The sequence below is a fragment of the Trachypithecus francoisi genome, unplaced genomic scaffold (genome assembly GCF_009764315.1).
Source record: "Trachypithecus francoisi isolate TF-2019V2 unplaced genomic scaffold, Tfra_2.0 Lachesis_group6, whole genome shotgun sequence".
Lineage (NCBI taxonomy): Eukaryota > Metazoa > Chordata > Mammalia > Primates > Cercopithecidae > Trachypithecus > Trachypithecus francoisi.
The window spans coordinates 9669927-9692153 of NW_022681471.1; the positions used below are offsets into that span (position 1 = coordinate 9669927).

Sequence of the window (22227 nt, forward strand, 5' to 3'; positions counted from 1 at the left end):
AGAACATCTTTATTTCTGCCTTCATTTTGTTATGTACCCAGTAGTCATTCAGGAGCAGGTTGTTCAGTTTCCATGTAGTTGAGCGGTTTGGATTGAGTTTCTTAGTCCTGAGTTCTAGTTTGATTGCACTGTGGTCTGAGAGACAGTTTGTTATAATTTCTGTTCTTTTACATTTGCTAAGGGTGCTTTACTTCCAATTATGTGGTCAATTTTGGAATAAGTGTCATGTGGTGCTAAGAAGAATGTATATTCTGTTGATTTGGGGTGGAGAGTTCTATAGATGTCTATTAGGTCCCCTTGGTGCAGAGATGAGTTCCATTCCCAGATATCCTTGTTAACTTTCTGTCTCGTTGATCTGTCTAATGTTGACAGTGGAGTGTTGAAGTCTCCCATTATGATTGTATGGGAGTCTAAGTCTCTTTGTAAGTCTCTAAGGACTTGCTTTATGAATGTGGGTGCTCCTGTATTGGGTGCATATATATTTAGGAGAGTTAGCTCTTCCTGTTGAATTGATCCCTTTACCATTATGTAATGGCCTTCTTTGTCTCTTTTGATCTTTGATGGTTTAAAGTCTATTTTATCAGAGACTAGGATTGCAACCCCTGCTTTTTTTTGTTCTCCATTTGCTTGGTAGATCTTCCTCCATCCCTTAATTTGAGCCTATGTATGTCTCTGCATGTGAGACGGGTCTCCTGAATACAGCAGACTGATGGGTCTTGACTCTTTATCCAGTTTGCCAGTCTGTGTCTTTTAACTGGAGCATTTAGTCCATTAACATCTAAGGTTAATATTGTTATGTGTGAACTTGATCCTGCCATTATGCTATTAACTGGTTATTTTGCTCGTTAGTTGATGCAGTTTCTTCCTAGCCTCGATGGTCTTTACATTTTGGCATGTTTTTGCAATGGCTGGTACCGCTTGTTCCTTTCCATGTTTAGGGCTTCCTTCATGGTCTCTTGTAAGGCAGGCCTGGTGGTGACAAAATCTCTAAGCATTTGCTTATCTGTAAAGGATTTTATTTCTCCTTCACTGATGAAACTTAGTGTGGCTGGATATGAAATTCTGGGTTAAAATTCTTTTCTTTAAGAACGTTGAATATTGGCCCCCACTCTCTTCTGGCTTGTAGAGTTTCTGCCAAGAGATCTGCTGTTAGTCTGATGGGCTTCCCTTTGTGAGTAACCCGACCTTTCTCTCTGGCTGCCCTTAAGATTTTTTCCTTCATTTCAACTTTGGTGAATCTGGCAATTATGTGTCTTGGAGTTGCTCTTCTTGAGGAGTATCTTTGTGGCGTTCTCTGTATTTCCTGAATTTGAATGTTGGCCTGCCCTACTAGGTTGGGGAAGTTCTCCTGGATGATATCCTGAAGAGTGTTTTCCACTTGGTTCCATTTTCCCCTCACTTTCAGGCACCCCAGTCAGACGTAGATTTGGTCTTTTAACATAATCCCATACTTCTTGCAGGCTTTGTTCATTTCTTTTTCTTCTTTTTTCTTTTGGTTTCTCTTCTCGCTTCATTTCATTCATTTGATCCTCAATCGCTTATACTCTTTCTTCCAGTTGATCAAGTTGGTTACTGAAGCTTGTGGATTTGTCACGTATTTCTCGTGTCATGGTTTTCATCTCTGTCATTTCATTTATGACCTTCTCTGCATTAATTATTCTAGCTATCAATTCTTCTACTCTTTTTTCAAGATTTTTAGTTTCTTTGCGCTGGGTACGTAATTCCTCCTTTAGCTCTGAGAAGTTTGATGGACTGAAGCCTTCTTCTCTCATCTCGTCAAAGTCATTCTCTGACCAGCTTTGATCCGTTGCTGGCGATGAGCTGCGCTCCTTTGCAGGGGGAGATGCGCTCTTATTTCTTGAATTTCCAGCTTTTCTGCCCTGCTTCTTCCCCATCTTCATGGTTTTATCTGCCTCTGGTCTTTGATGATGGTGACGTACTGATGGGGTTTTGGTATAGGTGTTCTTCCTGTTTGATAGTTTTCCTTCTAGTAGTCAGGACCCTCAGCTGTAGGTCTGTTGCAGATTGCTTGAGTTCCACTCCAGACCCTGTTTGCCTGGGTATCAGCAGCAGAGGTTGCAGAAGATAGAATATTGCTGAACAGCGAGTGTACCTGTCTGATTCTTCCTTTGGAAGCTTCCTCTCAGGGGTATACTCCACCCTGTGAGTGTGGGGTGTCAGACTGCCCCTAGTGGGGGATGTCTCCCAGTTAGGCTACTCAGGGGTCAGGGACCCACTTGAGCAGGCAGTCTGTCCGTTCTCAGATCTCAACCTCCGTGTTGGAGATCCACTGCTCTCTTCACAGCTGTCAGACAGAGTCATTCGGGTCTGCACAGGCCTCTGCTGCTTCCCCTGTTGTTTTTTAGCTGCGCCCTGTCCCCAGAGGTGGAGTCTATAGAGACAGGCAGGTCTCCTTGAGCTGCTGTGAGCTCCACCCTGTTCGAGCTTCCCAGGGGCTTTGTTTACCTACTTAAGCCTCAGCAATGGCGGGTGCCCCTCCCCCAGCCTCGCTGCTGCCTTGTGGTTAGATTGCAGACTGCTGTGCTAGCAATGAGGGAGGCTCCGTGGGCATGGGACCCTCCCGGCCAGGTGTGGGTATAATCTCCTGGTGTGCCAATTTGCTTAAAGCGCAGTATTGGGGTGGGAATTACTCGATTTTCCAGGTGTTGTGTGTCTCAGTTCCCCTGGCTAGGAAAAGGGATTCCCTTCCCCCTTGTGCTTTCCAGGTGAGGCAATGCCTCGCCCTGCTTCAGCTCTCGCTGGTCGGGCTGCAGCAGCTGACCAGCACCGATTGTCCGGCACTCCCTAGAGAGATGACCCCAGTACCTCAGTTGAAAATGCAGAAATCACCGGTCTTCTGTGTCGCTCGCGCCGGGAGTTGGAGACTGGAACTGTTCCTATTCGGCCATCTTGCTCCGCCCCTTCGGGGCTACTGTTTATGTCGCCTTCCCATCTTGCAGCTCTGTCTAATGGTGGCACTTCATAGTATAAATATATATTCTGATTCCAATAATTCAAGCCAGTAGCTGTTATTCACCTTTTACTGTCTGGGATGTGTGTGTGTGCTAGCTACTGTTATGAAGTTAAAAAGAAATCCTCAAATTTTAAAAAATATAACTGGGGGACACACACATGAGACCTGACTATAGCAATGTGATCATAATCAATCAGAAAAAATGTGGGGCAGTGCAGAGTCTGGTGCTCTTTGATTTTGGTCAAGTGAACATCAGTGACAGTCACCACGTATATAGCACCTTTTAGGTTATAGATCATTATTATTGAGCTTTATTTTTTAATCTTTTCATTCTTGTGCAGCAGGTATCGTTAAGGTTAATATTTGAAGTTCATAGAGATAAAGAGATTTTCCTAAGGTCACAGAGTCAGTAGGTGGTGGAGCCAAGATGGAGTCCAAGTGTTCTATTAAGTTGAACCATGTGGTAATTTTTGATCTACAAAATAGATGATTTCACATGTTCAACATATACTTCAGAGCCTTTTCTACCTACAGCAGTTGTCTCACTAAGAGATAGGGAAAAAAAAGTCTTTTTTCTTTTTTTAGAAATTATAGTTTATTCCATGAAATACTAATTAATCCATAAAGGTTATTCTGTAAATCTATATTCTTGACATGGAGATACATATATATGTATATTTATGTGAGAAAAATAGATTACATAGCAAACATAATGAGATTACATTTTTGTTCAAGTGGTAAATACACATTTACCACTCAAAATATTAACACGATTGTTTCTGTATGGTGGGATTAATACTTGTTTCAGGGAAAACTCCCAAAATGTGTTTTTACTGTGCTCTCACACCAAGCAACACAGAGACTTCTGTGTCCAAATATGGGAGGGAGCAGTTTTTCTCACCAACAAACAGTGGATGCCAACTGGGTGTCCTCTAGTTCAATTCTGTCTACCTGGAGATAACATCAGATCCCACAGGGTGAGGGCCCAGTCCCCAAGACTGCCCCATGCCTCCTAGACACCAGTCACAAGTCTGGGCCTCCAGGACTTTTGATCGACCAGCTTCAAGTTGGGCTACCCACAACCCCCTCTTTGGGGTTGATTAACTTGCTAGAGCAGTAGACAGAAGTCAGGAAAACACTTAACTTATGTTCACCAGTTTCATATAAAGGATATTGTAAAGGACACAGATGAAGAGACATGTGGGATGAGATATAAGGGAAGGGGTGTTGAGCTTCATACCTTCCCTGGGCGCACCACCCTCCAGGAACCCCCACATGTTAGTTATCCGTAAGACCCTGTTTTTCTTTCGTTATTCTCACATAGCCACTCAACACTTTTGATACAAGATATGTGAAGTTTTTTCCCTGATACACCAAGCAAGCAGTTCTCCAGCAAACACCAGCTGGGTATCTTCCCATTCACTTTTGATACTGCCTACCTAGAGATAGTATATTGTGTCAGATCTCACAGGTTGAGGGCTCAGTCCCATAAGACTGCCCCCCACTTCAGATGCCAGTTGGTAGTTCCGGTTGTAACTTATGCTTCTGATTGACCAGCTATAAAATGGGGTCCAGTAGTTTACTAGACCCCCTCCTTGGATTTGATTAGTTTACTAAAGCAGGTCATAAAACTCAGGGAAACAGTTATGTTTACTGGTTCATTATAAAAGGATATGACAAAGGATACAGACGAAGAGATGGGTGAAGTATGGGGGAAGGGGCGTGGAGCTTCCATGACCTTTCCAGGCATCCTTCAAGAAATGTCATGTGTTCAGCTATCTGGAAGCTCTTTGAACCCAGTTTTTTGGGGAGTTTATGGAAGCTTCATTGTGTGGGGATGATTGATTAAATCATTGGCCATTGGTGTTAAGCTTAACCTTCAGCCCCTCTTTCCTCCTTACCCAGGTCAGATGTGAGGCCGAAAATCCAACCCTGTAATCATGCCTTGGTCTTTCCAGTGACCTGCTCTCATCCTGGAGCTATCTAGGGGCCCCGAACCATTTGTCATCTCATTAGCATACAAAACCACTCATCACTCTGGAGATACTAAGGCTTTAGGAGCTTTATGTCAGGGAACAGGAAGGAAGATCAAATATATATTTATCAAATATATTTTACAATATCACACAAATGATGGCTTTGAGCTTACTGATATAGAGGAGTCTTTTTGGCAAGCTTGAAGAAGAGAGGCTGCTTGAGAGTCAGAGGAAAGTAGCAGCCTCCCCCTTCATTCCTTTCTCTCCGTAAAATATGAGAAGAGTTAAATTAATTACAGTTGATCTGCTCCTCTTCTTTTTCTGAGTATAGATCATATATTAGGGTGGTGGTTCTGTAAATATGATCCTGGGACCAGCAGCATCAACACTACCTGAGAACTTAGAAGTGTAAATTATCTGGTCCCACCTCTGACCGACTGATTCAGAAACTCTGGTGATAGAGCAGTGATCTGAGTTTTAACAAGACCTCCAAGTACATGTGATGCATTCTACAGTTTGATAATTACTGCATTTGGGTATAATTTGTAGGCATATATCTGAGATTCAACGTATCCAGATTCATACTGCCCAAACTGTTTCATATAGGTGAATAAATTGTACTTTATATTTTAAAGCTACCATCTTCGACACTAACAAAAGAGATCCTAATGCTCATCCAAGTGCAGGAGGTAAAATAACCCAGGACACCCTTCAGGAGAAAATGAAGGTTAATAATTTTGATCAGAAGAAAGCCCCAAAGAATTTCCTTTAAACTGGAAGAATCTAAATGATACACAAGCAATACCACTTGGATTAATTTAAAGAGAGAGTTCAAACTTGGCTGGCTTAACAGGAAAAAAAAAAAGATTGGAATGCTCTATTTGTGCCAGTGCTGCTACCGTGAAAAGCTTTGAAAAATAATTAGAAAGCAACTACTGCTGTAGTTCATCTCATTCTCCCTTACATAATAAAAACCTTAATCTTGTGCTTATGCTTGTTCCTGTCAGCCCATAATTTTAACTATTTAAGCATAAATTGCCAAAACGAGGATAAAATTGTGGGTTTCTAAAAACCAGATGTTAAAAATAGAGAAAAAACTGAGATAAAATAGAAATGCTCTAAATGATTTATCTTAGTGACAAATTTATTTCTTGGCTTATGTTTTCCATTATTTATGAAAATATACTTGTGTTATACTTCAACCTATCTGCTTTCTTTCTAAATTTGAAAACGAGTATTTTCAAAATATGTGTAGTATAAAGAAAGAAATTTCAGTTATGGTTTTGATCACTATTGACGTATACTGTATCTTCTAATTAGGTAACTATTAATGTTATTATTAATTCTTGTGTATATTATATAATGTGGTGCATTTTATTTTAATTCAGTATTTTTCTAGAAAATTTTACTTGTAAAAGGGGAAAAAACCTTCATCAGTTTCCATTTTATTTTGTTACATCCCATTTAATTTATTAGTAATATTTTTAATGGTAATGTACATACTATCCCACAAAGTATAAGAGTGTGAGTGTGTGTGTGTGTGTGTGTGTGTGTGTGTGTGTGAGAGAGAGAGAAGAGAGAGAAATAAGTGGTTATTATAGTCTTACTTCCCACTTGAAAAACTGACTTATGTAACTTCTTTACATCAAACAGGTTAACTGGCTGGGCATGGTGGCTCATGCCTATAATCCCAACACTTTGGGAGGCCAAGGCTTGATCCCAGGAGTACGAGACCAGCCTGGGCAACATAGTGAGATGCTGTCTCTACAAAAATTACAACATAATTAGCCTGGTTTAGTGGTGAGTGCCTGTGGTCCCAGCTACTTGGGAGGCTGGGGTGGGAGGATTGCTTGAGCCCAGAAGTTTGAGGTTACAGTGAGCTATAATGGCTACTGCATTCTGGCTTGGGTGACAGAGTGAGACCCTGTCTTTAAAAAAAAAAAAAAAAAAAAAAGGTTAACTTACATGAGAAGGGTTCTTAGTTTGATAAAATAGTCACTTTTTTTTTTTTCCTGAGACAGAGTCTCACTCTGTGTAGTGGTGTGATCTCAGCTCACTGCAAGCTTTGTCTCCTGGATTCAAGCCTCCTCAGCCTCCCAAGTAGCTGGGATTACAGGTGTGTGCCACCACACCCAGCTAATTTTTGTAGTTTTAGTAGAGATGGAGTTTCACTATGTTGGCCAGGTTGGTCTTGAACTCTGAGCTCGAGCAATCCTCCTGCCTCAGCCTCCCAAAGTGCTGGGATTACAGCCGTGAGCCACCGTGCCTGGCTAATAGTCACATTTTTTTCTATTCATCATTTACATTTGAGTAGATCTACCTTAGACATGTGATACCATTTTAGTGTCTTTAAAAATACTAATTTATTCCTCATTTGTTTGGTAATATTATCTCTGTAATTCCCTGACATTTGACATAAGTCTTAGAAGAGGTGATTTCCTATGGATATGAAAATAGCTTTGCGTTACAGCAGACTAAAAATTAGTCACACTGAAGAAACTAACAGTGTGTATGTTTGTGTCCTTGTTTTAGGTGGATTATGTATTTACAGATAAGACTGGAACACTCACTGAAAACAGCATGGAATTCATTGAATGCTGCATAGATGGGCATAAATATAAAGGTGTAACTCAAGAGGTTGATGGATTATCTCAAACTGATGGACCTTTAACATGTTTTGACAAAGCAGATAAGGTGCATTTGCATTATTGTTTTATATAAGAAATCAATCTGTGAATGCATGTTAACGTTCCATAGTAGAAAATAATTTTTAGGTGGACACATGACATAGACTTTTGTTTGTTTGTTTTTTGAGATGGAGTCTCACTCTGTTGTGCAGGCTGTAGTGCAGTGGCGTGATCTCAGCTCACTGCAACCTCCACTTCCCAGATTCAAGCGATTCTCCTGCCTCAGCCTCCCGAGTAGCTGGGATTACATGCGTCCGCCACCATATCTGGCTAATTTTTTTGTATTTTTAGTAGAGACGGAGGTTCACCATGTTGGTCAGGCTGGTCTCAAACTCCTGACCTCAGGTAATCACCCCCCACCCCTGAAAGTGCTGGGATTACAGGCATGAGCCACTGTGCCCAGTGACTTTGGAATAACTATTGTTGACTTCACCTTTCTTTTACTGATACTTCTGAAATTGTATATGAGTAGAATTTACAGTAAAGAGAATTGTGGGAATGACATTTGGGTAAAAGCTTGCTTGTCTGAATGATCATAATTTTTTGTGCTTTGTCTTTTAAAGTGTAAGCTCCCCCAAGAATGATGTCTGTTCAAATGATTAAAGTCTCAGGAGTGTCTAGGCATTAAATTAACCAGAGTCTCCCTACACTTGAGCTATTGCTAGATTGTGAGTTAGATACTGAATGAAGTCTTTTAGGCCATGAAGAAGTCACTGCTTTGGCTTAGGTGGCGCTACAATAACCTCAATGAGTTAACACAGCCTATAGGGTATGCTAGCTGAGAACCAGGAACTCTTATTAAGTACTAGGAGAATATATAGCTGATTTGAATGTTAGGAATTTATACATGTCTGCTACTAAGTTTACTAGAAGTTATAACATTCTCTCACATTAATGTATTTCCTCCGTTCACTGCCTAGTTACTGAGTGATCAAATTAAAAATAACAATCATTATTTTGTTACTGTTCCACAGAATCGAGAAGAGCTGTTTCTACGTGCCTTGTGTTTATGTCATACTGTAGAAATCAAAACAAATGATGCTGTTGATGGAGCTACAGAATCAGCTGAATTAACCTATATCTCCTCTTCACCAGATGAAATAGCTTTGGTGAAAGGAGCTAAAAAGTAAGTATACTTTCTTAAACTTCTCCTAAGAAAGTGAAACCACAGGAGGATAGAAGTTACTTGTTTTTTTCCATTTTCTTCAGTGACCTTAGCACATACATCTCCTATTATTTAATAAAAAACATAACTGCTTTAGCCAAAAATTTGTGGAAAATTCCCACATGTAACCAGTTAAGATCAAAAAGAAAATAGTTACGTGTGGGTATTACTTGCCTTACTATTTATGCATGCCAGCCAGAAGTCTGAATGTTCATACTATGTTTTGCAAATAACGTAACAGTGGCCACTTTTTGTACAACACATGTTATTTCTGAGGTGCTCCCAGCAAATTTGACATCATTTGAGAACCGAAAGTCTAGTTTTACCCATGAGTTTCAAGATAATTAAGTGGCCAAAAGGTCACCCAGTGTGTTAGCTGTAGAATCAGAAACCCAAATTGTCTTTCCTTTGGTTACAATAATTGTGGCTGGGCATTGACTTTCTCTGTTACCAACTTATCCAGGAAAAGAAAGTATAGTTATATATTGAGATCATATGAAAGAGAAGAAAAGCATAAACAAGCATGAATTGCCCCATTGAAAAGTAATCATTCTAGACCAGGTGCGGTGGCTCACACCTGTAATCCCAGCACTTTGGAAGGCCGAGGTGGGTGGATCACCTGAGGTCAGGAGTTTGAGACCAGCGTGGCCAACATGGTGAAACGCTGTCTCTACTAAAAATATAAAAATCAGCTGGGTGTGGTGGCACACGCCTGTAATCTCAACTACTCAGGAGGTTGAGGCGTGAGAATCGCTTGAAACTGGGAGGTGGAGGTTGCAGTGAGCCGAGATCCCGCCACTGCACTCCAGCCTGAGCGACAGAGCGCGACTCTGTCTCAAAAAAATAAAATTAAATTAATCATTCTTTAGAGATACACATGGCCTTTTTTATTGTTTTTGATAGGTACGGGTTCACATTTTAGGAAATCGAAATGGACATATGAGAGTAGAGAACCAAAGAAAAGAAGTAGAAGAGTAGTAGCTCTGTGTTTCATGTTCGTCATTTCTTAACCCCATAGTCAAATTTAAATGGATTCAGGCAGGGCAGCAGAGGAAATGATGCCACTGAAAATACAGGACTTTTCTCTCCCAGTTCAGAGTTTTATGTAAATATGGTTGGGGTAGAAGCCATTTTACATAGAATGGCAGAAACTGTAGTTTGAGGTAGAAATTCCAATCTGGTTCACATCTGGGTCCAGTAGCCAGAATGAGAGTCTGCCTGGAATGTTTCTCAAACTTAGATGCCATTTCAGGTCTCTAACACATGCTACAAGAAAAATCAGTGAATATATGTGAAACCTGCTATCTGGTGTCCAAACAATCACTCTGGGATTGCAAGCCGAGCCAATAAAGGCAGCTTTGCTATAAACCAGAAGCCTTGTTTTGTTCGGAATATTCAGGTGTGAGCCTTAGGGCAAGTATTCTGATGCCCCAGTGTCTTTTCATATGGTGACCCGCATAAGGGAAGGGACTCAGGCAGATTCACCTCTATTCCCCAGCACCTACCACTGTGCCTGGCACTCCATGCATAAATGCTGCCAAAAAAATTGGCAGAGTGGGACTGTTTCTAGACCCCTCTAAATATGGCTTGGTGAGACAGCTCTTTATCCTCCATTTCTATGTGGTCATTCTTACCATTTTAAGTAATATAGTGAGGGACTATAAATACCCCTTAACTAACACTGGTATCCTCTGACAGCATGTTCTATGTTCAGAGAAATTCTAAGACAAAGGAAAGTACCAGTTGTGCACACAACCAGTGACCCTCATGCAAAGAGAATAGCTATCTTATCTGTTAAGATGTTTAAATATCTTAACATATTTCTGCTGTGCTTTATTTTTCTCAGTATATTCTAGGTTTTTTACTTTTCTCATTTCTCTTCTCTTAAAGATATGAACTTCTTCACACCTTAAACTTTGATGCCGTCCGGCGACGTATGAGTGTAATTGTGAAGACTCAAGAAGGTACATATCTGAAAAGCTTGAATTTTTCTCTTTGTTGATTTGTAGGCTTATTGGTTGATTCACTCTTTCAGGAATGAGAATCATTTCATGTGGTATTGTAGGATTAGTGAAAGTCATGCAAAGCAGTAGCTTTTGCATATGCCTTCATGTATTTTTTTAAGCACAGATGTTCTATTTACCAAATTGTTAGTGATAGAACCCTTGTTATGACAGGATGTGATAGCATCCTTGGTAGCAGAACCATATCCCTCTGCCCTGGGTGTTCGAACAGGAACTGAAAGGATGACTTTTATATGGATCAGGGTACTGACCAGTCTACCAGTAATGTTTACATGCAGCTACCCAACGTAGTTATGGTTTGGGATTACTAGCAGCAGAATCCTTGAGTATAGGGAGTTGCTTCTTATCCCTCACTGACCTTCCTGGTTCCCCTACTGCTTGACACTCCCTGGAAACAGGTGAGGTAGAGAGGACTTAGGGCCTGGTTTCTGGGAAATGGCATTGCAGTTTTCACTCCAGAGCTCAGGTTCTTTGTTGAACAGAGTAAGCTGCCCTTTGCAGGGGAACTGGTACCATAATCCTGGGCTCCCTCATGTCTTTGGAGGCACCATGGTGGTTTGCCTTCTGCTCAGATTCTGCAAGACCCATGGGCGAGCACTCCTGCTTTATTCGAAGGCTCTCAGATATGTGTGTGTGTGTGGTGTGCCCAGGTGGTTGTTTTTTCTAAAGTTCTTGATTTTTTTCCCATTAATTTACTTTTTACTATTAAATTTTCTAAATTCCTTAATGTGAGAATGGGAGGATACAGGCAGATCCTTGGGGGAACATATCCCACTTTATTCATACTTTGTGGTATGATTGCAAAGTCATGAATTCATTTTAATAAGTGACCATGGAGTTGGATGTGTAAGATAAAAAAAAAAAAAAAAACACTTAACATTTCAAATACTTGCTATTATGTGTGCACGTCCATGTGTTCTACAGCAAATGGTGAAATGTCTGTGGAACTGGTCTAAAAAGATCATTGACCTCAGAGCTAAACTTTTTAATTTGTTGACCTCAATTGTTTCCCTTATAAGGATAAAGTGTCTGTCTTGTGCACAACTGTGAATATTTCCTGGGTGTGTGAAGTGATCTGAAGCTGCACTTATACCAGCATTCTAGAGAGCTATTCTCATCAGTAAAAACTATGAAGCCAGTGTTTTAAAAGCTGGTTAATATAGTTTATTGAAAATTATTTCAGCTTATTTGAGCTTGAGCTTTCTTCTTGACATCTGTAGATGCTGTATGTATACTCTAGCCCATGACTTCACTGCATTTATTTTTTTTTTTAAGACATGGTATTACTCTGTCATCTAGGCTGGAGTGGCAAGATTATAGCTCACTGCAGCCTCGACATCCTGGGCTCAAGCAATCCTTCCACCTCAGCATCCAGAGTATTTGGGACTATAGGCATGTACTACCATGCCCGGCTAATTTTTGAACTTTTAGTAGAGTCAGGGTCTTCCTATGTTGCCCAGGCTGGTCTTGAACACCTGAGCTTAAGTGATCCTCCCACTTCGGCCTCCCACAGTGCTGGGAATACAGGTATGAGCCACTGTACTTGGCATACATTTTCAGAAGAAATTCAGATGCAGCTCCTTGACACAAGCCCAGCCCTCCGTGAATTGGTGGGAGGAAGTATATTTTAACAGAGGTGCCTGTTGTAAACTCTGGCTTATTAATTGTGTTCATAATGACCTGAAGAGGTGGTGCATGCCTTTCTGACAGACTAAAGGCCAAGATTTCTCATTCCATTTAGGTGAGTATTGCGAGGCATGCTCAGAATATACAACACTTGGATGAGAGAGGCCGCTTTAAAAGTTACTCTTATTAAAACCACAATACCAGCCTTAAAATTCTAAGCCAAGTACTGTGGTTCTTTATTTTAGGAGACATACTTCTCTTTTGTAAAGGAGCAGACTCGGCAGTTTTTCCCAGAGTGCAAAATCATGAAATTGAGTTAACTAAAGTCCATGTGGAACGTAATGCAATGGTGAGCCTATACTCCTTCCCCCACCAATAAGTAAGCAGAGAAATGCTGAAGATGACTATGTTTATTGGATTTCTGTTAAATGACAGTTTAAATACATTTTAGCTTATTTTTGTGTCTATGTTTTGTATTTGGGGATTTGATATTACTTTTTTTAATCTTAATATAAAACATCCTGGAGCAAGTTTCTGATCAGAATTTGCAGCCTTAAAGACTTTTCAACAGCCTTTGTTAAAAGAACTGTTACTTCCTTTTTCTGAACCTAATTGAATGTTACCTTTTCAGTTGTGGTTTGTTCATTTTTTCAAACTAAATAGGTGTCAGAATTTCTCTTTTGTACATATGGCTAAAGCAAGAGTATTTACAGAGTGTGGTTTTTTGTTTTTGGTTTTTTTTCAACTATTATTAGAATAACTACAGATCTCCTACTTTACTCCTAGGATGGGTATCGGACACTCTGTGTAGCCTTCAAAGAAATTGCTGCAGATGATTATGAAAGAATTAACAGACAGCTCATAGAGGCAAAAATGGCCTTACAAGACAGAGAAGAAAAAATGGAAAAAGTTTTCGATGATATTGAGACAAACATGAATTTAATTGGAGCCACTGCAGTTGAAGACAAGTAACTAGAAAATGATACTCTTACTATTTTAATGACAGTGTTTTGGGTGTGATCTGCCCCAGATTAGTAATTTAATCTCAAGTTTGAAATCTTTGGTTTAGTTTTATTGTTTAAGTGGGCTTAAAGATTTATTTATTATAGCAAGCATGAAAAATTACACCAGATTTTGAGCTGTTAGTAGGAATGATTTTTAATTTTTTTAAATTTTTTTAAGCTTTTAATTTTTTTTTTTTGAGACGGAGTCTTGCTCTGTTGCCCAGGCTGGAGTGCAGTGGCATAGTCTCAGCTCACTGCAAGCTCCACCTCCTGGGTTCACGCCATTCTCCTGCCTCAGCCTCCTGGGTAGCTGGGACTACAGGCGCCCACTACCACGCCCGGCTAATTTTTTGTATTTTTAGTAGAGATGGGGTTTCATCGTGTTAGCCAGGATGGTTTCGATCTCCTGACTTCGTGATCTGCCCGCCTCAGCCTCCCAAAGTGCTGGGATTACAGGTGTGAGCCACTGCGCCTGGCCAGTAGGAATAATTTTTAAGGTAAATTCGTGTAACCTAGAAGAATGAATCAATTTTCACTAAGGTCTTTTGAATATTTACTAAGCTATCCATATATTTATGCACATATTATCAAATAGTCTTGACACGTATAGGGAAGGGTACTGTAGCCATTGTTTTGTGCTGGTGCCTAGATGAAGGGGTAAGATTTTGAGAGACAGATGAGCAGAAAGGAATTTAAGGTAGAGTGAACAACATGAGAGCTTAATCTAACCTGGTTTAACAGACCAGAGTATGTTTTTGCATACTTTTTTATTTTATTTTATTTTTTTTAATTATTTTTTGAGACAGAGTCTTGCTTTGTCGCCCAGGCTGGAGTGCAGTGGCACAATCTTGGCTAACTGCAACCTCTGCCTTCTGGGTTCAAGTGACTCTTGTGCCTCAGCCACCGGAGTTGCTACCTGGAATTACAGGCATATGCCACCACACCCAGCTAATTTACATATTTTTAGTAGAGATGGGGTTTTGCCATGTTGGCCAGGCTGGTCTTGAACTCCTGGCCTCAAATGATCTTCTGCCTTGTCCTCCAAAAGTGTTGGGATTACAGGCATGAGCCACCGTGCCTGGACTGCATACTTTAAAATAATATGCTTTTAACTTACAGGCTGATCGTTTTCAGACTTGATTGCAGGACACTGCCATTGATCTGCTTGAAATAATAAGTTTTAGATTCTTAATATTTTTGGAATTTTCTAAATATTATATATGAAAATTATGAGACTTAAGTTACAAACATATATTTAGTCACATTAAAAGGTATTGAAATTCTAATGAAATTCATTTAGTCTGATTTCATTGTTATTCTGTGGCCAAGAGAAACCCGAGGAAAGTATCATTTTTCTCTCCTTGCCTTTAAGATTATAATTAAATTCTCATTCAGGATGATTGGCGTTCCTCTTTTTTTGGAGGGTGGGTCAGGTTATACATTCAGGTAGTACATGGGCAGGTTTGTTATGTGATTATATTGTGTAATGCTGGGGTTTGGGCTTCCTTTGATTCCATCACCTAAGATACTAACATATACTCAATGGGTAGTTTTTCAACCCTCGCTCCCCTCCCGTCTTCCCCCTTTTAGAGTCACCATTGTCTGTTATTTCCATCTTTATGTCCATGTGTACTTATTGATTAGCTCCCACTTATAAGTGGGAACATGTGGTGTTTGATTTTCTGCCTTTGAGTTATTTCGCTTAGGATAGTGGCCTCCATCTGCATGCATGTTGCTGCAAAGGACATGATTTCACTCTTCTTATGGCTGCGTAGTATTCCAGCAATCTTGCCTCATTGCTCTGGCTAGGACTTCCAGTACTATGTTAAATAGGAGTGGTAAGAGTGGATATCCCTGTCGTGTTCCAGTTTTTAGGGGAATGCATTCAACTTTTGCACATTGAGTATGGTGTTGGCTGTGGGTTTGCATGTAGGGTTCTTATTATTTTGAGGTATGTTTCTTCAATGCCTAGTTTGTTCTCAGGGTTGTTTTTTTTTTTATCATCAAGGTATGTCAGATTTTATTGAATGTGTTTTCTGCATCTATTGAGATGATCATATAATTTTTGTTTTAATTCTATGTATGTGGCGAATTACATTTATTGATTTGCATATGTTAAGCCATCCTTGCATCCCAGGAATAAAACCCGTTTGATCTTGATGAGTTATCTTTCTGATGTGCTGCTGGTTTCAGTTTGCTAGTATTTTGTTGAGGATTTTTACATCTATGTTCATCATGAGTAATGGCCTGTAGTTTTCTTTTTTTATTGTGTCCTTGCCAAATTTTGATATTAGGATGATACTAGTTTTGTAGAATAAGTTATGGAGGAATCCCTCCTCATTGCTTTTTCTTGGAGTAGTTTTAGTAAGGTTGGTACCAACTCTTCTTTATATACATCTGATAGAATTCTGCTGTTAACCTCTATAGTCCTGGGGTTTTTTTTTTTTTTTTTTGATTAGTAGATTTGTTATTACTGATTCATTTCATAGCTTATTTAGGTTTCTTTTTCCTCCTAGTTCAATTTTGGGAGGTTGTATGTTTCCAAGAATTTATCCATTTCGTCTGTATTTTCCAGTTTGTGCTCGTAGATATGTTCATAATAGTCTGAGAATCTTTTGTATTTCTGTGGTATCAGTTGTGATGTCACCTTGTCATTTCTGATTGTGCTCATTTGAATCCTCTCTTTTTCTTGGTGAATTCAGCTACTGGTCTATTTGTTTCTCATTTTTGTTTCATTGATACTTTGTATGCTTTTTTTGGTCTCAATTTACGTTAGTTCTGCTGCGATCTTTGTTAGTCCTCTGCTAGCTTTGGGTCTGGTTTGTTCTTGTTTTTCTAGTTCCTTTAGGTGTGACATTAGGTTGTTCATTTGAGATTTTTCTGCCTTTTTGATGTAGGCAATTAGTGCTATAAACTTTGCTCTTAACACTGCTTTTGACATAACCCATAGTTTTTAGTATGTTCTGTCTCTGTTTTCTTTGTTCAAAATTGTTTTTTTGGTTTCTGCCTTATTTCATTGTTTACTCAAAAGTTATTCAGGAGCAAGTTGTTCAGTTTATATGTACTCGTGTGGTCTTGAGAGTTCCCCTTGGTATTGATTTATAATTTTATTTCACTCTGTTCAGAGAAGATACTTGATATGATTTTGAGTTTTGAATTTCGGGAGACTTGCTTTATGACCAAGCATGTGATCAATTTTAGAGAATGTTCATGCACAGATGAGAAAAATGTATGTTCTGCACTTGGTGAGTAGAGTGTTTTGTAAATGTCTATTAGGCCCATTTGGTCAGGAGTCCAATTTAAGTCCAGAATTTCTTTGTTAGTTTTCTGCCTCGATAATCTGTCTTGTGCTATCATTGGGGTCTTAAAATCCCCCAATATTATTGTATGGCTCTCTGTCTCTTTCCTTAGGTCTAGGGATGATTGTTTTATCAATCTGAACACTCTGATGTTGGGTCTATATATATTTAGGCTAGTCGAATCTTGTTGAATTGAATCCCTTTTCATTATGTAATTCCCACCTTGTCTTTTTATTTACTGTTGTTGATTTAAAGCCTGTTTTATCTGATACAGGAAGATCAAACCCTACTCCTTTTTGTTTTCCATTTGCATGATAGATCTTTCTCCATGCCTTTAGTTTTAGCTTGTGGCCATCATTATGCTGTCATCACACCTGAGATGGGTCTGTTGAAGTTTTTGAGATGGAGTCTTGCTCTGTCGCCCAGGCTAGAGTGCAGCCAGGCTAGAGTGCAGCGGCGCAATCCCGGCTCACTGCAACTTTCGCCTCCTGGGTTCAAACCATTCTCGTACCTCAGCCTCCTGAGTAGCTGGGACCACGGGTGCCTGCCACCACACCTGGCTAATTTTTGTAGTTTTGGTAGAGAAGGGGTTTCACCATGTTGGCCAGGCTGGTCTTGAACTCATGACCTCAGGTGATCCTCCTGCCTCAGCTTCCTTAAATGCTGGGATTACAGGTGTGAGCCACCACGCCCGGCCTAACAGATGGTATTTCTGTATTCATTATGCCAATCTATGTCTTTTAAGTGGAGCATTTAGGCCATTTACATTCAAGGCTAATTTTGATATGTGAGGTTTGTTCCTGTCTTACTGTTGTTAGCTAGTTGTTTTGATAGTCTCAAGTATATAATTGCTTTATAGGATCTGTTAACTTTCTACTGACATATACTTTTATAGTAGCAAATATCATCCGTTTGTTTTCCGTGTTTAGAGCTCCTTTAAGCATTTCTTATAGGATAGATTTGGTGGTGACAGATTCCCATAGCATTTGCTTGTCTGGGAAAACTTTGTTTTTCCTTCATTTAGGAAGCTTAGTTTAGCAGGATACAGAATTCTTGGCTGCAGTTGTTTTTCTTTAAGAAGGCTAAAGGCCGGGTATGGTGGCTTATACCTGTAATCCAGTGCTTTGAGAGGTTGAGGTGGGAGGAACACTTGAGCCTGGGAGCTCACAGCCAGCCTGGACAGCATAGTGAGACCCCATCTCTACAACATTTTTTTTTTTAGATAACTAGGCATGGTGACACATGCTTGTAGTCCAGCTGCTTGGGAGGCTGAGGTGGGAGGATTACTTGAGCCCAGAAGTTACAGTGAGCCATGACTGCACCACTGCTACGCTTTAGGTGACAGATTGAAATTTTTGTCTCTTTAAAAAAAAAAAAAAGACCAAAAATACATCCCCAATCTTCTGGCTTCTAAGATTTCTGCTGAAAAATTCACTATTAGTCTGATGGGATTTCATTTATAGGTAATTTGTCCTTTTTATCTAGCTGCCTTTAAGATTTTTTTGTTGTTGTTGACCTTGGGTTGTCTGATGACTATATGCCTTGGTGATGGTCATCTTGTGTAGCATATCATAGTTGTTCTCTGAATTTCTTGTATCTTGATGTTGACCTCTAGCAAGGTTCAAGAAATTTTCCTGAATTATTCCCCAAATATATTTTCCATGTTGCCTTTTTTTCTTCTTCTCTCTCAGAAATGCCAAGAAGTTATAGATTTTGTTGCTTTACATAATCCCATATTTCTCAAAGACTTTGCTCATGTTTAAATTTTTTTTTTAATCTGACTGGGTTAATTTGAAAGACTGCTCTTCAAGCTCTGCAATTCTTTCTTCCGCTTGGTCTAGTCTATTGTTAAGGCTTCCAGCTGTATTTTGAAATTGTTTTAGTGAGTTTTTCAATTCCAGGTGTTTTAATTGGTTTGTTTTATTATAGCTATCCTTATCTTTCATATCCTGAATCATTTTTCTGGTTTCTTTGTGTTGGGTCTCAACTTTCTCTTAGATCTAGTTGAGTTGCCTTGCAAGCCATATTTTGAATTCCTTATCTGTCATTTCAGACTTTTCATTCTGGTTAACCTGTATTATTACAGAGGTAGTACAATCCTTTGGATGTGTCAAGACACCCCAGCTTTTTGTACCGCCAGAGTTCTTACACTGATTCCTGGATCTGTTGCTTCTTATTTTTGAATTTGCTGTAGTTTGGATGAGACAGTTTTTTATTTTTTAATTCTTTTTTCCCTTGAGGATGTGACTGTGGTATATGTTGTATATGATTGTTTGGCTTTGTTTCTCGGTGCTTTCGGCAGTGCAAGGCTCTATATGGTTTCCTTGGTTGTAGATAGCTTCAGTGCAATGGCTTTCTCAGATGCTGTTGTAGTGATGTATTGGATGCAAGGGCCGACACACTGCCTCCCTCAGGGCTAAGGGTGTGGAGGTGTCAGAAAATTAGCACTAAGCCCTTCTGGCAGCAAGTTACTTATTTGGGGGTGCAGTTCAGGCTTCAGTCCGGTAGGTGGAGCTTAAGAGTAAGAGTCAGTTCCTCCTCTGGGAGGCTGATGATGAGTGGAAGCACCTACCCTGAGGGAAGGATGGTGGCAGGGGTTGGAGATCGGGTTGGGGTATGCCGAGGTCTTGGGGGAAGGAACGAGGAGGGGTGCACCAGCTCCTCATCCTGTGCAGATAGGAACGCGATCCACTTCTCCATTATGCCCCTGTCATGCTCACAATCTTCAGTTCGTATAGACTTTATCCTTTGGTTCCTGGTCACAGTGTGGCTGCAGACTGTGGATACATCTCTCTGGTGGTTGCAACCAAAATGGGCTTTGGCCGAGCCTTTACCCCAAGTTCAGAGCAGCAACTCTGCAGCTTACCTGTCTATTGCTGGGATGCTGCTGCTCTGTGTAGGGAGTGGAGTTGGGTCCCACCCTTTGTGAAAGCCCAATTGGCACAAGCTCATTTTCAGCAGGGGTGGAGCCACTGTGAAAAAGGTGAAAAGTTTCTCCAGGTACATACGCGCTACCTCCACTGGGAAGAACTGCTGCTGGCCGCATCAACAACAGTGTACAGGGGTGGGCACAGTGGGAAATGTCTCCATGACTGTTCCTGGCCTCAGTGCTACCTCCTTCAGGGATTGTCACTGTGCCCACATTTCCTTTGTCCCAGGAGGGCCCTTAGCGGGCTGTGCTTACCTCCCCCTTAGGGGCACTCCATGCTGAGGGATAGATCTCCAGGGGTCCCATAGCTCCCTGGGGGCTCACTGATCCCCCTGAGCTTGCCAAAGTCAGAGCAGGTTGAAGTATATTTGCAGGGGATCTGATGGTATGATAACTCAAGGGCAGAGATTCCCCTAGGTATGGTATTGGCCCACCACAGCAGCACAAACAGAATGGTTCCTGCCCTCTAAGTTTGGGTCTGAGGGGAGTACTGACATGCCTGCATGAGCTGGCCACCCGGATCTCTGTCCCTGGGAAGCTCCTATATCACCACTGACTATGCCGTTGCCCTAGGTAAGGAGGGCAGAAGGGTTCCCCAGCAGTTTGATGGTCAGGAGATTGTCACAGGGTGAGGAAGCAGAGAAGCAGTTCCACCTACCCTTTACATGAGGCTTTGAGTTCCTCAGGGGACAGTCTGCCAGACTCTCGCACTTTCCTTTTCTGTATCCCAGCTTTCTCTTGTGGCTCTCCAATAGGTCCTGGCTCTCTTCCTGCAGTTTTCAGTTCAGAAAATGTCCATTCACCAGTAACTTTGATCTTTTTTATGAGGACAACTGGCATCTGATGTCCCTAGTCAGCCATCTTGAAAACCCATGTTCCTGTTCTTAAGCTCCTCAAGGATAGGGATTCACTAATTTCCCTCATCGTCTGATTAGAATGTTTGGACCTTTATACTTTGAATGATGTTAAGTGATGTTAATTGGTATGGTAAGATAGAACATAAAATGAAGTATGCTAAAGTGACATTGAGTACAAATGTTTCAGAACATTTTAGCTTAGAATGATGATACTCAATTCTGCCATTGGATACCAGTTACCTCAAGGTGTCACAAACTTTTCAGAACCTCATTGTTTGAAATTTGCTTTAATAAGTAAAACTATGCCAGAGACAGCACTCAGAATGAGTAGGGGATGTATATGAAAGTCAACTGTGATAAGATGTCAGGACTCCAGAACTGCTGCGAATTATAAAAATATTCTCTTTAACAAGCCTTCCTGTAGAATCTTTGTCAGGAATTTTAGAAGATCACAAGGTTTCTTTTGTGTTCCCAGGCTACAAGATCAAGCTGCAGAGACCATTGAAGCTCTGCATGCAGCAGGCCTGAAAGTCTGGGTGCTCACTGGGGACAAGATGGAGACAGCTAAATCCACATGCTATGCCTGCCGCCTTTTCCAAACCAACACCGAGCTCTTAGAACTAACCACAAAAACCATTGAAGAAAGTGAAAGGAAAGAAGATCGATTACATGAATTATTGATAGAATATCGTAAGAAATTGCTGCATGAATTTCCTAAAAGTACTAGAAGCCTTAAAAAGTAAGAAAGTACATCAGTTTGTTATATTTAGACATTGGTGCAGATGTAAATCACAGCTGCGTATACAAAAGGCTTCATTTTCTGTAATTTATGATTTTCTGTTTGCAGGTGTTTTATCATTATAAGTTAAAATTGTCCCTGAGGACTTGACTAATGGCACATCTGAGATTATTTGGCACTTTCCACCTTTTCTTTTAACTTAAAACTGCACATTTCGAAGGTTTAGAAAAATAGCTCAATTTTTAAATGTTTAGAGTCTAGGTATTCAGTGTTGATATTCTGGCCTGGTCCATGTTAAGAAAAAAAATATTCCTTCACAGTCTCTTAACTGAATGTAATAAAGCAATCTCTATGACAATTTTCATGCATTTTGAGGTTCTGGAGCCATTTTCTGTGCATTTTTATACCCCAGAGCTCCAATGGAATCAAATACTTGTTAACGTGGCCACTTTATTTAGAGGACATGGCTGCTTTGACTCTGCTTTCAACTAGGAAGAACTTATGGAACATGAAGGTGTCAGGGAAAGCCACTGATAAACAATAATTCAATGCCCAGAGATATATTTTCTATACTTCCCATTGACCAAGGGTCAGCCTTGTCTAAACCAATTACTTGAATTTACCTTGGCTGTAAGCAAATTGATTTCCCTTTTTGGAATGCCACTGGATGTGTCTGTACTAACTTGAAATATCCCTAAGCAATATTATTTTCAATTCTTAAGCACACTTTATGTTCCAGGAACAGTGTTAAGGGCTTTGTATGATAACTGTCATTTAATCATCATTAACAACCCAGTTAGGCAACCGTATTTTCTTCATTTTACAGATAGAGATCACACAGCTAAGAAGGAGTTCAGAAAGTCTATCCAATTTCAGATCCCATGCTTATAACAACTATGCTATATCTGTATCCTCATCTCTAATGTTTAAGCAGGCTTTAAAATGAA

The 22227-nt window shown here is 40.2% G+C and overlaps 1 protein-coding gene across 1 annotated transcript in view; it reads left to right on the plus strand.

Annotated features, from left to right (window-relative positions):
- ATP11C (ATPase phospholipid transporting 11C) overlaps window positions 1–22227 on the plus strand; it is a 218588-nt gene that overhangs the window by 148451 nt on the left and 47910 nt on the right. The window contains 8 exon segments of the mRNA XM_033200856.1: window positions 7483–7644; window positions 8612–8763; window positions 9706–9719; window positions 9722–9776; window positions 10693–10766; window positions 12698–12801; window positions 13239–13420; window positions 21017–21280. Of these exon segments, the coding sequence (XP_033056747.1) occupies window positions 7483–7644; window positions 8612–8763; window positions 9706–9719; window positions 9722–9776; window positions 10693–10766; window positions 12698–12801; window positions 13239–13420; window positions 21017–21280 (1007 nt within the window).